General features: G+C 43.3%; 2 protein-coding genes and 1 long non-coding RNA gene across 3 annotated transcripts; 1 reads left to right on the top strand and 2 right to left on the bottom strand.

The window, feature by feature from the left end:
* Positions 1–257: 257 nt before the first annotated feature.
* MAD2L1 (mitotic arrest deficient 2 like 1) lies at positions 258–3,040 on the top strand. Its single transcript, XM_035326143.1, has 5 exons — positions 258–381; positions 580–726; positions 805–925; positions 1,366–1,469; positions 2,238–3,040. The coding sequence occupies exons 1-5, from the start codon at positions 306–308 to the stop codon at positions 2,408–2,410; spliced, it is 621 nt and encodes a 206-aa protein (XP_035182034.1). The 5' UTR covers positions 258–305; the 3' UTR covers positions 2,411–3,040.
* A 703-nt stretch (positions 3,041–3,743) lies between these two features.
* Positions 3,744–7,631, bottom strand: RPL7L1 (ribosomal protein L7 like 1). The gene is made up of 7 exons (XM_035325857.1): positions 7,583–7,631; positions 7,340–7,448; positions 5,794–5,957; positions 5,481–5,618; positions 5,117–5,226; positions 4,732–4,944; positions 3,744–4,488 (listed from the first exon to the last, which is right to left on the bottom strand). The coding sequence occupies exons 1-6, from the start codon at positions 7,594–7,596 to the stop codon at positions 4,736–4,738; spliced, it is 744 nt and encodes a 247-aa protein (XP_035181748.1). The 5' UTR covers positions 7,597–7,631; the 3' UTR covers positions 3,744–4,488; positions 4,732–4,735.
* A 2,635-nt stretch (positions 7,632–10,266) lies between these two features.
* LOC118166659 lies at positions 10,267–14,162 on the bottom strand. Its single transcript, XR_004750647.1, has 3 exons — positions 13,942–14,162; positions 10,768–12,386; positions 10,267–10,642 (listed from the first exon to the last, which is right to left on the bottom strand). It is a non-coding gene; the product is annotated as an uncharacterized LOC118166659 (long non-coding RNA).
* Between the last annotated feature and the right edge of the window lie 2,947 nt (positions 14,163–17,109).

Raw genomic sequence — 17,109 nt, forward strand, 5'->3', positions numbered from 1 at the left:
CCTCAAGCCAGCCGCAGGAGGCGGATCGGACACCCACCGACCCCACAGCACCCAAAACCCGTGAGACATTTAAACTGGAAAGAACTACTTTATTCTGCGCCCGACAGCCCTTTTTAGTGGGGACGGTGAAGACCCTCCACTCCGTGAGCGGACCGCACCGCCCGCCAACGGCCGCCCGCCAACGGCCGCCCCCCACGCAGGCGCCCTGCAGCCGCGGGGCGGGAGGGGAGGCGCGGCCGCGGCACTGCGCCTGCGCGGCGAGGGGCGGGGCCGGGATTCGAAGCGGGGTGAGGGCGGGCGGCCCCATGGCCAGGCAGGCGGTGCGGGAGCAGCAGGGCATCACCCTGCGGGGCAGCGCCGAGATCGTCGCCGAGTTCTTCTGTAAGGGGCTGCGGGGCCAGGCGGGAGGTGTGTGGGGGGAGGAGGAGGAGTGGGGAGGAAGAAGAGGGGGCGGGGGAGGAAAGTCGCCTGGTCTCCCCCATGCTGCGACGCGAAATGGCGGCCGGTGGGGGGGGGGCGCGGGGTCTGTCGCCTCGTGTCGCCTCACGTCTTGCCCCACACGCGGTGTGTGCGCTGCAGCCTATGGGATCAACAGCATTCTGTACCAGCGGGGCATCTACCCCCCCGAGACCTTCACCCGCGTCCAGAAGTATGGGCTCACCCTGCTGGTCACCACCGACCCCGAGCTGAAGAACTACCTCAACAACGTGGTGGAGCAGATGAAAGGTGCCCAGGGGGTCGGGAGGTGCAGGGCCGCTGCCTGGGCTCGGCGCCATCGCTAACTGCAAGGGCTGCTTCTTTCAGAGTGGCTCTGCAAGTGCCTGGTGCAGCGCCTGGTGGTGGTCATCTCCAGCATCGAAAGCAATGAGGTTCTGGAGCGGTGGCAGTTCGACATAGAGTGTGACAAAACTGCCAAGGACGAGAGGTGAGTAACGGTGCACCGCTGGGCCTGGCTGTGGTGCAGGCACCAGGCAATGGCTGTGTGCATCAGCACCATTCTGCCTCTGCTGAGCAACTGCCACAGCTTTGTCTCATTAAGAGCGCAGAATGTGCCCTGTCAAACCTAAAATCCTATATAATGGACGTGGCTTAAAGAACCGCTTCTCTCCTGTGGTTCTGCCAAAACTTCCTCATCCATTCCAGATCCAGACTGAAAATAAACCTTAGTGTTCCTTAAAAATACTGTGAAGTTTCACAAGCAAAAATAAAGTAAAGCTTACCGTGTTACAAGCCTGTTTACCTAAGGCTTAAAAGAGTGCCCCTCCTCTGCAAACAAACCACCAGCAGCTTAGAACTGTGTTTAAAGACCACTGTTAGTATACTAGGTTGAAATTTGCTTTCTTAATAATTTTCCTATTTTTCCAGTGTACCCCGAGAAAAATCTCAGAAAGCTATTCAGGATGAAATTCGGTCTGTTATCAGACAAATAACTGCCACAGTAACTTTTCTGCCTCTGTTGGAAACTGCCTGTAAGTATTCACAACTTCTTTAAAGCAATGAAACATTTTCAAAAAGCCTCAACAACTTTTTCCATTGTAGAAAACAGTTTCAGCTATTTTTGGTTTGGGGTTTTCTTAGTATTACTTGAAATGTCATATACTATTGCATTTGAGAGCATTAGGTTTTGTTAGACTGAGATCATGCGCAAGTGTGTACAGTGTGGAAGCAATGTGTCAGGTGAAATACTCTGATTGTCCCGTACTGCTTCCTGCACAACAGTGAAAAGACTTGCTAATGTACATACCGTGCTGTAGCTCTCATTGAAGAACTTGGAACAACTTCATTAGAAGGTGCTAGCGGTACTTTCCTCGAAAAACTACTTGAAGCTCTGTTTGTCAAAAAGATACAGTTCAAGGTGACCTAACTAGCTTGATGAAACTAAATATACTCTGAGCAACGTAAGTTTTCATAAATATAATGTTTTGTGATTACAGCTGTGGACAGACTCATATAAATACTAAGCATTGATATCATCTGAACTAAGTGCCATGCAGAGCCCAGCTCACACTGTTTAAATTGCATGATGCTCATTTGAGGAGAAAAGTAAAATGGCTGTGCATATGAATGTTAACCAGGACTTGTTTTCATGCTTTAACTGCGTTTTCCTTCTCTGTAAATAGTATTACTGTAACTTCTGATATCGTTGGCATGTCTCAGATTCTAGAAGAGTCACTAACTTCAAACATGGCATCTTCCTGTGTGTGTATTACTGTTAACTTGTTCCCACTTGCTTACAGGTGCCTTTGACTTGCTGATTTACACTGATAAAGATTTGGCTGTGCCAGAAAAGTGGGAAGAGTCAGGACCACAGTTCATTGCCAATTCAGAAGAGGTTCGCCTTCGTTCCTTCACTACCACGATCCACAAAGTAAATAGTATGGTAGCTTACAAAAAGGATTCCTTCCCCTGAGACAGTGGTTCTTGTACATATCTTGTCATCTTGTATAGTTTCTGTTCATAGTGCAGCTATTAAGAACACACTATTGCTCTTGCTGAAGTATGGTACAGAAAAAAGGCAAAGCAAAGGCAAATGTCTGATAATGTGGTTTAACACTAGACTATGCTGGCATTGTTGAAAGAGGTCTAAATAAGGTGTTCATAATGATAGTTAAATCCTTTCTTAACTGAACACACCAAACTAATGGTGTGCTAAGCTATACAGAATTTACTGAAAATAATCCTTGAATCTAGGATTAGTTGGTAGAATTCGGATCCCGTATAAACTGCATTCTATTAGCAGACTGACATCAAAATTCCTGCTTCTGACATGCCAGTCTTTCACGTAAAGATGTTCCTATTAGGAATAATCCAAAGCTAATCAAGGCAAATTCTGAAGCGATGTGTACCTCTTTACAATGAAAGCAGCCATTTATCAGAAAAAAAGCTGAAATACATGAAGCCTTGTATGTTAGAAAGGGGGCCTCTAGTTCTGGGGAGCGCTGTTCTGCTTCAGTGTATGTCTCTTTTTTTAATGTCTGTCAAACATTTTCTATGTTTGTATTCTTGTTTTATGGAATAAAACTTGAAATTTTAAGTCAGACAGGGTGGTAATTTAATTTAGATGTTTCTATGAACTCTAGCTATTAACTGTCAAGCAGTAACCTAAAGGCATACCTACTTCTGAAAAAAGAAAAACACAAACCTGAAGTTACCTTACCCCTTTCCTCAGTCACAAAACAAGTGCTATGTAGTCAATGTGAAATCCATTAATTATAGTTTCCCCCCAACTAAATCTTCAAGTAGCTGTATGCCACAGTATCTAATGGTTAAGTAGTGTTGCCTTCAATATGAAATTTCTTCATATATTCTTCACTGTCCCTAATTCTAATGTAATAAGCGTACAAAGGTTCTATCAACATTTGTTTTCACCACACCTGTAAGTGTTCAAGAGCTGCCTGGACAGTGCCCTCAATTACGTGCTTTAACTTTTGGTTAGCCCTGAGCAGGTCAGGCAGTTGGACGACCTGATGCTGGAAGGTCTCCTCCAGCTGAACGATTGTATTAATTTCAGCCACGGTATTAACATTCATCTAGAAGATTCAAAGTACTTCCACTGTTATTCTGAAAGTAAGCTAAGCTTCTTAAAAGTAAGTTGAGAAGCTTGTTTTCCTTTAACAGAGATGGTTACTGAGTAGTCACAGAGCTCTCTCTTTGTACATGGCATATTTTCAGAACTCCCAATAGCCACAGTTGAGTTACTTACCCACTTAAGCAGTTATAAATCAATCAGAGCATGAGTGGTATAACAATATCATTTTAAGAGTTTATTTAAAAAATATTGAATAGTTTTGTGATACAGCTGTGAAGTATGCATAACAGGTTTTCCTACCAGAGAATATTTATCTCCAGTAGTCCCTATCTAGCACAGCTGCAAGACATTTTGTAAAGCACTAGGACAAAATCATGGATTTTAAAAGAAATATAATCTAGCTGCTTCAAGAAGTGTTACACTGTTCCCTGTGGTAACAGAGGAGTAAATCTAGTGTTTTCCTCTGCCTGTCAGCAACAACCAGCTGCACTACCCATCTACACCTAGAAGGAGGTGCACTTCAACAGCAGGAACAATTTCAAGCACTTCTTCCCTTGGGGAGGACTGGACAAAAGCACAGGGTGCAAGTCACTTGTAACAACTTTGTATCAGGAAGTGACAACCCATGCTTTATACTGAAGGTGTTATCAGGGTATAATTGGTACAGAGCCACCAGTGAGGAATATATGAAAAAAATATTAAAAATAATAAAACACCTCCTTTACAGATAGCAAAGTCAGATTGCTCCAGGAAGTTCAAGCCACTTTTTTCTTGCATCAGATACATTTAATCTTCTTCCTCAAAAAGGACCAGCCCAAAATGTATCTCCATCATCTATGTTTATTTTTTAAGAGGCAGCAAGAGTCAAGAGATGTACTGTCATCACTGTAGAGTCAAGGTCTGTGAAAATTACATGTGAAGAGGAACAGGTTCCAAATCCTGATGTTTTCACAAAGACCCTGCAGAACAAGAAAGAAAAATAAAATTAACGGTCACTTTAGTCACTAATAAAATCTCCCAATAGTCAAGTCTTTATGGAGAAATCCATCAGGATCTGGCAATACCTAATGTGACCCACAGTCTTCACTATTTGACTTTGACAGTCACTTTTGTAGAGTGACCTGGTGACAGTACAGTTATTCTTAGGAAGACAGATAAAGGGTAACGTAGGATTTAGAAATCGGACTACAGACATTACTCACCTGCCTAGTTCAGCTGACGTATAAGCTGGTTGATTCCTTCACCTCTGCAGCCAGGCTTACCCATTTCCTTGAGGAAACCCACTTTATTTCGTGCAGCATGGCGGGCCACTGACAGATGGAAAGGCCACAAAAACTCTGTGACATTTCTGAAATACCTCCCAGCTGAATAGATTTCATGAATAAGGTCTTCCAGGCAAATAATACCAAAGTTCCCTGCAAGGAAAAAAATAAAATAAAATGAACAAACACACATCACACTATCCAGGAACTGCAGTCCTTCACACCCAAGTCCTACAAAATTTCTCCCTTCCCTCAGGTCAGAACACAAGCGCTCAGCACCCCTCTCTTCCCTTGATTCACTTCATTTTCTTGTCTTCCTACTCACCTAAATGTTCCTCTATCAGCATATTGTCTGTCAGAGGTACCATCTTCTTGTTAACATTTGCTTGGCCCCGTTTCAGGATAAGCTCTCGTACAGACTTCAGGTTAGGATATCTGTCCAAAAACAGAAATCAGATTCCTAGTAGAGAGATACAACACAGCAGAAAGTCCCATTCTAATTCTTTGTACGTAAGTAGGAAAGTAACCAATATATGTTTACAAAGATGAAAAGGAAAAAGATTTAAATGTAAAGTTGCCAAAGACCACTACTGGATGAACTAGCTATAGATTTGTGACAGCACATGAAAAATGCGAAAGATATGATGTCTACACACAATCTGTTATGAAATCCTGTGAATAGTACTTACCCCCATGCCACGTAAGGTTCCACAATCTGCAGCATCTTCAGCGTTACTGGAGACAGTTTAACAAATGTTCCACTGAAAATTTTTCTCAGCCGCAGCAACTCGATCACTCTCCTTACCCTCATACTAACTCCCCTAATACTGAATCAGAAAAAAATACTAATAGTTAACATATTTCTTTAATACAGCACCAAATGGCCTCAGGTTACTTGCACAGAGACCCATCTGGCTTGATCACATTTCCTTTGCTTAGAAGGGATGTGACAGTTACAAACAGTAGCCATAATAAAGATAAGGAGTAACAAAGACTTCTTACTCTGTAATCCGCACAACAAAGGCTAGTTTGTGCTCCTTAGGCACAGCCACCTGTCCAGGTTTCTGCTCCATGCGCCTCAGCCGGACCTCATCTCGGTGTTTGCGCCATGAATCTCGAAGAAAAGTCTCAAGGCGCTTAAACTGGATTTGTTTCCCCTTCTGGTGCTAAAGACAAAAGGATAAGAAATGATTACCCTTCCCAACAACCTTAGAAGCTAGCATCTCAAAGGTCAAATGAAATTCAGAACTTCACAAACTATGCTCTTACGTATTTGGAGGCAGTAAGAAGAAAATAGATTTGAAAATCCAAGCCCAAATGATACAAAATTGAGGGACAACATGCAAAGTTATAAACTTTAAGCAGCTAGCCGTAGCTTCCAGTAAACATGGGAGTGTTGCCAGAGAGGAAGGTAAGTTAGTAATAAGACAGAGCAAGACCAAGAATGCTTCCAGGCACAGGAGAAATGAAATGGACAGAGCCACATACACAGCTCAATTAGTCACCTGGGAAGCCAGAACCAACATGTGTCTGGATAAAACAGATGATAAAGTAATAGTCCACTATGAGTCAAAGTAACCATTCAATAGAAATTAACTTTTAATTCCTTTTCTATAAAGGTATACATACAAGAAAGGAGAAAGAAGCATTCAACTGAGTATCACTAATTCAAACACGGAAAGCCCAGCTCACTTGAAAAAAATCTTTTCAGAATTATGAGTAGAGAGAAAGCGTATTTCCTTTTAATTTAAAATATACTTAAATGCCTATGCTTAGTTCAGGACCACGTACATCCACCTCAATCACAGTGCTTCCTCATATAAGGAGATACATGTACTTGGCATTTACCTAATGAATTTACCCAACAATATATCTAAAATATATTAGACACTTTTTAATGGAATAGTGTTGCGTGTCTTTAGTTCTATTCCACATTGGAAATCATCTGTGAAATTAGTTCAGATTTTCAAAGCAGGCAGAGACTTGATCAGACACATCATTAGGGTCCTTTTTCAAATGAGAATCTTGAAAGGAGGCTATTGAATGTTATTAGTTTGGCTTCCACTTCCACCCTGGGAATACAGCAGGCCTTTCGTGTATGCAACAAGATGTACACAGCAGATAGCAAAGAACAGAGAAAGTTTTACACGTAATCCCATAAACACCACAGAAGCAGACTCCCAGGGAAAGCCTTAAGCCATCCCCAAGGAAGGCACGGGCTGTTTTAGCTGAGACACAGGAGAGCGGGTCCCAAGCTCTGGAAGCTTTCCCGTGCTCCACACATCGGGAGGTCGCTCACAGGGCACAGGGAGTCCCCGCATCAGCAGCGCTTGTCACCACCCCATGCGTGGCAGAAGGCCTCACCGTGCCGCTGTTTAACTACGTCAGGAGACGACCTACAGCTCTCCCAGGGGTGTGCACGGTGCCCTGGGAGGCTCATAACGCAGAGCCGCCCGCTTCCAGGCAGCACAACCACCGCTAACACGGCGCCCCGCTCCCCGCTCGGCTGCGCTCTCCCCCCGCAGCCCGCTGCGGCCCCGGCCCCCACCTTCCTCTTGTTGAGGAGCGCCTGCTTGGCCTGGGTGGCCTTGATGGCCTGGTACGCCTTCCTCTTCTTCAGCAGGTTCTCCGGCACCAACGGGATCCGCCGCTTCGGCCTGCGGGGCACAAGCAGCCGGTCACACACAGCGCCGGGCACACAGCGCCGCCCTCCCCGCCGCCCCCCGGCCCCACGCCGCCCGCTGCCCGCCGATGGCGGCCGATGCGCGGCCCCCCGGCCCGCGGCACTCACTCTGCGTCCGCCATCTTGCCGCCGCCGCCGCGCGCATGCACCGGGCGGGGCGTGGGATGGCCGCCGGCCTGGGGCACGGAGAGAAGGGGGAGCGGTTCGGGGCTGTCCGTGACCTGGGGGGATAACAACCGCTTGGTGGTTCTTTGCGAGTTAAGCCGTGGAAGGGCAGCCCCGAGCACTGACCGTGTTGAAATGGGATGCTGCCGCACTTCGAGGGGCACGAGGACTGGGAGGGGAAGAAGTCATCCCCCAGCACCTACCAGGTGTCAAATGGCTGCCACAGTGGCTGGGCGTGGGCCTCAGGCTTTGACATGTCCCTCCCGGTGCAAGAGCAGCATCACCATGTCAGGGGCCTGTGACAGACAAAATGCCTTTCCAAAAGATCTTGCCTTTCTGCCTGTCACCTCAATGCCACACGTGGCCTCAGCAGGAGGAATGAGACCATTTCCCTCCCTTCCTGGTGGCTTCCAAGTGAAGCCATTCCCACCCCAGAACAGCAAGTCCTGCCTGAAGGACCATGTAGGCCCAAGAAAGGACTTGGGGGCCACTCAGCACACCTGATGTGCAGGCCAGCAGCTGGGCACAGGCACATTTGAAGGAAGGTTCTCAAACATGGCCGTGGCCCTGTGCAGTAGGAAGAGACGATCACACCTCTGGGGCAGTAGGGACGGTGTGAGGAGCAGGTGTAGGGGCAGGGAATGGGGAGTGGTATTGCCAACTGTTATTTGGAGAGGTTGCAGAGGCAGGACAAAGCACAGAATCATAGAATCATAGAACATTCCGAGTTGGAAGGGACCCACAAGGATCATCGAGTCCTACTCCTGGCACCATATAGGTCTACCCGAAAACTCAGACCATATGACTGAGAGCACAGTCCAAACACTTATTAAACTCAGACAGGCCTGGTGCTGTGACTACATCCCTGGGGAGCCTGTTCCAGTGCACAACAACCCTCTCAGTGAAGAACTTTTTCCTGACATCCAGCCTGAACCTCCCGTCACAGCTTGACACCATTCCCTCGGGTCCTATCACTGATCACTAAAGATAATAGGTTGGCGCCTGCCCCTCCACTTCCCCTCGTGAGGAAGCTGTAGACCACGATGAGGTCTCTGCTCAGCCTCCTCTTTTCCAGGCTGAACAGGCCAAGTGACCTCAGCCACTCCTGATAAGTCTTCCCCTCTAGGCCCTTCACCATCTTTGTAGCCCTTCTCTGGACATTCTCCAATAGTTCCACATCCTTTTCGTACTGTGGTGCCCAGAACTGCACACAGTACTTGGGGTGAGGCCGCACCAGCGTAGAGTAAAGCGGGACAATCACTTTCCTTGACCGAAATACAAGATTTTCCTTCTCAGATCTGGCCCTACCTCTTAACATCTTCACATCACCTTTGCTGATACTTCCTGTGAATACTGTGTAAGAGAGACAGATTACAAGAGGAATTCATACCTAACAGATCTATTAACACCTCTACCATTCTCCACTGCTATTTGAATCAGTCTCAGCAACACACACAGGTGTGTTGCTATATCATACCAATATAACTTGACCCAAAAAAAGTATTTCTCAAGAGAATAAACAGTGTGATCTTGAAGAGGTGTGCAAAGCTGTGTTGTCTTTTGATACCCACTAAAACTCACTTAGGACATTAAAGAACATCTGTCCCTGGCTGCATGTAGTAAGTCTGAATGTTAGATCAGCCTATACCAGTAGATATTGCTCAACATAATTTCAAAATGAAGAAGGGTTTTGGAGTCCACCTGTGGAGCTGGTTGGGTATCTCAGGTGCTGACAGCCAGTGGCAGTGTGCTCCTTTCAGAGAGCTCCTCTGCTGGGACTACAAATGTAGAAGAGAGGCAAGACCAGAGGGGATTCAGCATGGTCCCATCATTGCTCTGTAAGAGTAGAAGGAACCTCCCCAGCTGGGAAGCCAGTGGGCATGGCAGGGGGTCCCCTCTGGTGCCTCTTTATCCCCTCTCCCACTTTCCCTTGGCCCTCCCCCAGTTCTCCTGTCTCCCTCCATCCCCCTGCAGGACCTGTATTAGGGAATATAGGTATCCCAGAGTATGTAGCCAGGCAGGAAGATCACCAACTTTCACTGCCAGACCCAGACAAACTGGGTTCCCGAATGCATGTCTGAATGGGACTGTGTCTCTAACAATAAAGTAAAAATATATATTTCAAATGGCTGCTAATGGAACCTTTACAAATTTCACTAGAATGTAACTACTCACTGAGTTAAAATTTTCACCTCACTGTCCTTTTACATTCATGTGTTAGTTATCTCCCAGCACCAGCCAGAGTGCCTGTCCCAGTCAGAAAGGGCTGCCCGACCATGCCAGGGCAGTGCAGGTACAACCACCCTCTGTGCCCTCTAAGTGTCGAATGAGAGCAACTGTGTCCTGCCAGACCCAGGTAAGGTGACATTTATATCGAACATGCCAAAAGCTTTGAAGAGGAAAGAGTCCAAGCACAGGGAATATTCATCCAGACAAAACAGAGGTTGCTGATGCAACACATCCCAATGTTAAAGTATTTGTAGCACAGATGTCTTCCTGGATAACATCCCCAACACACGGTATAAAAAGAAGAAAAGAAAGGAGGGAGGAACCGGAGTTGTTACCCCCAAACATCAGAGATTTCGTCACTCTACGTACTGCAAGTTGGCTTGTGATAATCCTGTGGAAAGAAAAATACAAAAAAATAGAAGTAGCAAAACAGCATATATTAAAGGACTATTGCACTGAACCTGCAGGAACTTTCAAGATTATAGAAACACAGTCAGGATTTATGTATAATGTTGCTGGATTTGGGGCTGGACCCAAGGATGCACTGTGGAAGGGGGAACTGTGATGAACCAGAGCACTGGGCTAAGGAGATGGGGGAAGCAAGCCTGGGACAGCATCTGGAGTGTGCATATCATGTGTGAAGGTGGAGAGCAGGACTGAGGAGAGCAGCCTGATCCAGCTCTTTACATCGCACTGAACGTCCTCAGCTGAATGACAGGAAAGCACAGATGAATGCAGGGATTGAGCAGACAGACCAGCATAGCTGGCAAACAGCTAGAACCAAAAATATAGCAATGCTTTTCTGTGTTTGTTTTGTTGTTGTTGTTTGTTTTTGTTTTTCCAAATCCTTATTCGAGAGAAGGGGGATTTCTGGCAAACGGTTTGGACAGCAATCTCACCTGCAGATGGTGCCATAGCCTCACGGAGGGGAGATGGTGCATCTGATGAGGTGGTATTTGTGCTCTGCAGCCTCCTCTTTGCCACGGAGGGTAGAAGTGTGTTGCATGCCTGCACGCTGGACTTGTTGCTTTAATTGCATCTGTAATCATTTGATTTATACCAGCCACTGTTAACTCTTCAGCTAAATAGCTGAGAATCAGAGCCTTTCACTAAAAATCTCAGTGATGTCAAAGTTTAACTTCTTCACCTCAATAAAGCTGCAAACCTTTACAACATTGTAAATTAGGCCACTTCTCTTTTGACACCTAATACCCGAATTTAGAAACGGCAGCCCACATTCTGGCACCTGTTCAGGTACATGCTCTGCAAAGAGCACACCACTTGGAGAGTAAAACCAGCTTCCCACCAGCTATTCTTTGATGCAATCTTTTGGATTATGGAACAGAAAGCACATGAAACAGATCGTATGAAAGTTTTATTTTAAAAAATAGAGACAAATTAATAAATTTCACTCTGCCATGAGGGTAAGCTGCTCTATATAGAAATAGCTGAAGTCTCTGGCAGCTCAAAAAGGGAAATGTGGCCCATTTAAATGTACACATGAGTGTGTTTTGTTTAACAAGGGAAATGCAAATAAGATCTCAGGTATTTCATTATTTATGGAAAGGAAACAATAAGTAAATAAATATTTCAAGTGCTGTTGCTATGAAATGTCACACAGCATAGCAGCATAACCAGGTTGACTTGTTAAACATTAACTAATAGTTACAGTATATTAATGAATGACTATTCAAAAGTCCTCCTTTGCAGGCTTAGTCAGAAAAAATACTATCTTTCCTATACAGCAAGCTGTTTTAAATTGACTTCCAGTACTCTAAATCCCTATTGTCTTCATTTTTCTTCACAAGACCTTACATTTTTTTGAGATTTCCATTAACTGTTACAGATAAAACCAATGACAGCATGTTTATGATTGTCACCATCAGTCAATGATGGATTAAATGATTCCTCCTCATCTACAGGTCATTCAGAAGGTAAAACCATTTTCAAAAGGCTGGAGCAAAATGATGGATATTTAGTCATGCCGCTTGCAGTCATTGCTATTTACTGACTTCACAAATCAGCTAGTGGCTTCCCCTCAGTATTGTTGGTGAAGGTCCTTTGTGAGAGTGTTTTCTCCATACTTCTCCAACACACCTCAGATAAGGCTCAGAACTTACCCAAGGAAATTATTTTTGAACACTAGGTTTTTATGTCATTCAAAAAGGCCTTCTGGGCTGAGGAGGGTGGGTGGGGACAGAAGAGATTGCTTTTAAGGACCAAAACTGAATGTGTCATATCAAAATAAATCATCCATAAAGCAAGTCAGGAAAACATGACTTCCTTTTCATCAGCAGAATAGAAAATAACCCCTTTTCTGTACCTCATGGAGACTTCTTCCACTTTAATATAAAAATATAAAAATCCTCACAATGTATTTTTTAACAAAGCATGTTAACTTTTGATATGTTACCGGCTGTGGCAGGTCTGCTATGTTATTTTGAGGAGACTGTCTGTGAAAGGTTGACTGGGAAGATCAAAATCAAAAGGCTGCCGATATCTGTCCAGAAGGAGCTCCCTGGAAGGGAAGAATTTTTAAAAAGAGCACCTCTCAGATGGCCTTGTTCTGTCTGAGCTGCTTGCCTTTATAGAAAAAAACTTGGAATATTTTACACATGACTAAGGGTCCCTGCTCTAATCACACTGTTCCATTTTGGAGTGCTGCTGCAGCACACTCACAAACGTCTTTCACGGTTTCTGCCTACCTTGGCTTCAGTCTCTTCACAGTGCTTCTACAATTCATATAGGTGCTGCAGAGCTGCCAAGAGCAGATCCCTTCATTATACTTGGGACTCCATTAGAGCAAATGAAAGCAAACAAAGGCAGATCTCTCTTTTGCCCCCTGCAGTCCTTACATGATCTGGTTCCCTCTCTTCAGTGAAGTGTCTTGCCAGCTTTCATTTTATTGTGATACTTTAGGCTGATATTTTGTGTCACATATTTTAATGTTCATTTTTATTACCTCATTCATGGACACAAAGCTGCAGCAGGTCTTTTATGCTGTTTTCAGGAGGCTGTGTTTGAAAGCTTGACCTTGAGACCAAAGTCAAGAGGCTGCAGATATCTTCCATAGGGAGCTCCCTGGAAAGGAAGAATTTTTTTAAAAGAGCATATCTCAGAAGGTGAGGTCTTGCTTAGACCTAGACATTAGAAAATACAAAAATAGCAACTGAAGTTAATAGGTATAAGTCTCAGAAAAGTAGATGCCATTGTTTTGTTTTGTTGTTGTGTCAATGTAGTCCTCTTCTCCTAAAGGACCATAACTCTTGTTTGGATTAAACATTTAAGACTATTTCTTCACTGCAGTAGGAATTAATTGTGTGGACTTTAGCCGCAGCTTAAATCTTCATTTTCATCATGCCAAAAGCTTTGCTTTCTGGAGGTATCCGAGTGTTTCTCTCTTTCCATTAATGGAGATGTTTGCTATTTGGGGTACAGACCATTGTTTTTCTTTGCACTGGTGGTGAACTGTACACAGCCGTAGAAGGAATAACTTGCACCAAAAGTTCTAGTCATCTGTTTTACTGACTTTTTTTCCAAGTATGTATGATGGCAATTGTAGACTCTAAATTTCTAAATTTTTAATCCTAGACAACAGTTTACGTCCCCAAAAGAATTTGTTATGACATGGTTACTGCAATAGAAATTTCCAGCCCTTTCTTTATACTTACTATGCTTCTGTTTAGACAGTGCCATGTTACAGATTTTCTTAATATTTCTACAATGAGTGGATAGTTAATAGGAATAGTAACTGCCACAGAATAAAGGATATTACTATTTAGTTAATAGCAATATATTGCACTGCCACATTTCCATAACTCTGTCTAAGCCATTTAACTCTAAATATGAAGCAAGATAATGTCTGTGAAGCAAGTATTCAACTGTTTGAAAATGCAACATATACAGCTTGAAAAAAAAAAAAAAAAAAAAAAGGTAACAGAAACATGCTGCTTGTTGAGCGCAAAAATATGTACAAAACTATGTAAAATGTGTGAAATTGTGTAAACAGAAGTAAACATGGTAAAATATAAGTATGGAAATGTAGTTAAGAGATGAGTATGTCAAAAATGTACTCACTTAGCATGCACACGGTCAGGGCTCCTGGAACAAAATCTGTCATGTGGGATAAAAGGAGGGACGATGCTGACCTGGCCACAGAATCAGTGCCTGCGTTTCAGAGAGTTTGGTTGGGAAAGGAAAAAAGGTGCAGGTAACAACACGGGGCATGGATTCCAGGAGCAGAGGCAGGAGGTGAAGCATCTTGTCCATGAAACTTCTTGCCTTGTTTTATCCTCTGACGTTAACAGGAGAGCATAAAGCTCCATTAAATTCATTTTGAATCCCACAAAGCCTCTACAGACAACATGTGCTGTCTCAACAGGAAAAGAACCGTGTTTGAAGTCTATCACTCTTGCCAGTGAACCATGTTCCAGTCTGAAACCTGCCTGTAATGAATTCTCTGTAAAAAGAGCCAATAAATTCTGTTAATTTTGCCAGATCGTGATCTAATCTGGGGAACATTTTAATGGGGAAAATACCTTGTGATTTAAATTATGCCCATTTTCAGATCTTTTAAGGAAAAAGATTATATGATTTGGAAAGAGGCCCAGGAACTGCTCTATATGCACACTAAAACCAATGTTTAACAGAGAAAGAAGCCATGTAGGCTTCTTTTGTGAAAATAACAATCACATGGAGATAGACTAATGTTTAATAAAAATATTGTGAAAATTGTGCATACATGCTTTTTTATTTTAATAACAGGTTCTTTAACAACAGCATTTCTCACAGAAATCCTGCTCAAGGAGAGTAGTCTGGGTATAATGAAGAGACATGAATGGGACTAATATTGGTGGCTATTTGGCAGCTTTGCTGCCTAATAAGTCAAATGAAAAGGTCTAAAAACATGTTTTGTGGTTTGCGTCTCCCTGGGAAAAAAAAAATGTGGGGAAAAACAATTCCATACAGTGGACCTAAGTCATAAAGTCAAAAATTAAAAACTGTTTACTTATTCCAAATATTTTGTCTTGTTTTCTTCAAGAAATTTAACTCAGATGCTTATTCGTTTCATTTCCAACATTTTGTAGATAGAATATGACTTGCTAATGAAAAAATAACAGCATTTTTCAGGAAAAGAGAATCTGGCATTTCTGCATTTTGCACATGTTGAAAGGAAATGCTTCACGCTTCAGATTTCTGCCCTTGTCTTTTCACTGAAGGCATTTGCTTTCTTTGGCTTTCTGAAGACTTCACAATTAACCCCTCAGAAGTCTATTTTGTGACCTTACAATTTGTTGAAAAACTGCACCTGCAACACCATATCAAATTGCAGACAGCTTTACGGAAAAATGCTGGTGTTTGAATCCATCCTGGCTATCAGATATACACTGCCTGATAAACCCACATGTAACAGTTCACTGCATCTGCGTCCACGGGAAGTCCAAGACTCAGCCACAGGATTTTTGAGAATTTCACTCCAGGTACGGCCTCCTGATACATGAGCACACATTTGACGCAAGAGGAGTCTATATATTTATAATCAGTTTTTAAAAAGCCTTCAAAATATTTTAGAATTGTTTTGAAGTTTTCACCAATTTCAAAGGAAATAGGATCAGCCAGAACTCAGTATTATTTAAAACACTACTTTCAAAATACTGTGCGGTATGCAAATAGATTCAAGTAAGTACGTAAATAAACTCAGTCTCCATTGACTATGACAGAATGATAAACAATAACACAGTCGTCACAGCAAAATCCAGTTGCTTGCCCCCCTCGTTGTGGTATAACTAGCAACCCCATCTTGCAAGCACCTATTTCTGTGAGAAATCCCCCTGCTTCACCTGACCCTGCAGCTGGCTTTGGACCTCTCCCACGCTGGGATATTTGCCGGGCTGGGCCACAATGGACTGCATGCGGGAGACAGGAACACTGCATCTCTCAAGAGGCAACGCTGTGCTTGGTAGGTCTGAACAGGAGATCATGGCTCAGTCTGCTCTTTCAGCTGTGGCTTCATTGCCTTCTTCATGCTGCCTCCTGTGTGAGAAGCAACAACTTGGCAGTTTTCAAATACTTTTTAATGTGGGGATTCTCCCATGTTTGCAAGACCAAGTCCTCTAGCACTCCCCCAGCTGAGTAATAACTACTGCTGTGATTTCTTTTCTATCTTTAGCACGATTCATTTTCAAGTGTTGGAAAATATTCCAACTAGAAAGCTTGATTTTATAGAAACTACTGTGAATACTTCACTAGAAGAAAAGCAGACTACTAATAAACCACTCACACTGTTCTCAGTTATTGTCCGTGGAAATTACGTCTGGAGTTTTAAGAGCTTCTGTGTTATTAGAGATTTACATCTGTCAAAAAGGTCTGACAGTTTCTGAGAGTGGTGGTACCTATTTACAAGTTTCTGAAGTGAAACACTTGCAAGAAATGAAATGTAATTTAATTTTGCTTTAAGGTATTTGTAAAGGCTTGATTAATGAACCCGAAATAGAAAAATTAATGTTTTTCAATTAGAATAACCAGTGATGAAAATAATTTTGTTTTCCATTTTGACTAACCACACCAGAGAGTAGTGTGTACTATGAATTTAATTGTGCCTTTAAAGAAAAAGAGGGGGCAAAGCCAGACATCATTCTAGATGGTCTCCAAGGGTCTCTGTGACCTCTCCTGCCTCCAAAGGGATGAAAAGCTACATTTTATTTGTGAAAAAGAAGACAGATTGCATTATGTTTGAGATGAAAGACAATGAGAGCAGAATAGCTGTCTTTTCCACACTCAGTAATTGGGAATCCCGCCTCCTACTAGATTACTTTTAATTGAACCTTCAAGATAAAAATGCAACTAATTATGCCATTTAGGTAGCGGAAGCATGTTCATAAGTACACCACAGCATGAGCTATTCATAAAAATACTGCAGGCTGGGGAACCACAGAAAGGGGTGGAATGGAGTAAGCTAATTAGGAGGTTTGTCATTTCAATGCAGACAACTTCATAGGAAGTGTTTTGTGTATCCAGATGTAATTTCTGCCCTAAATGTCAATGATTCTGATACAAGGGTGGTAGTGCTAGAGAATTATTTCTATCAACAAAACAAAACAAAATAAAACACACATTTAATTATTCTTCCATCATGGCCCAAGTTATTACTCAGCAAACTGCGAGAAATCCTTTAACAAGTCCAGTTTTGGAGACTAAGAGAGGGAGCTGTTGTTTCAAACAGAAGAATATATCTGAAGAGA

This window comes from Oxyura jamaicensis, chromosome 4 (assembly GCF_011077185.1).
Source record: "Oxyura jamaicensis isolate SHBP4307 breed ruddy duck chromosome 4, BPBGC_Ojam_1.0, whole genome shotgun sequence".
Lineage (NCBI taxonomy): Eukaryota > Metazoa > Chordata > Aves > Anseriformes > Anatidae > Oxyura > Oxyura jamaicensis.

Excerpts from the sequence above, each read along its gene's own strand:
- RPL7L1 (XM_035325857.1), bottom strand. Across the intron at positions 5,958-7,339 it reads CGCTCCTCAACAAGAGGAAG|CACCAGAAGGGGAAACAAAT; the intron begins GTGGGGGCCGGG and ends TTTTGTCTTTAG. Across the intron at positions 5,227-5,480 it reads GAACCTTACGTGGCATGGGG|ATATCCTAACCTGAAGTCTG; the intron begins GTAAGTACTATT and ends GTTTTTGGACAG.
- MAD2L1 (XM_035326143.1), top strand. The coding sequence starts at position 306 with ATGGCCAGGCAGGCGGTGCGGGAGCAGCAGGGCATCACCCTGCGGGGC. Across the intron at positions 926-1,365 it reads AAAACTGCCAAGGACGAGAG|TGTACCCCGAGAAAAATCTC; the intron begins GTGAGTAACGGT and ends CTATTTTTCCAG. Across the intron at positions 1,470-2,237 it reads GCCTCTGTTGGAAACTGCCT|GTGCCTTTGACTTGCTGATT; the intron begins GTAAGTATTCAC and ends ACTTGCTTACAG.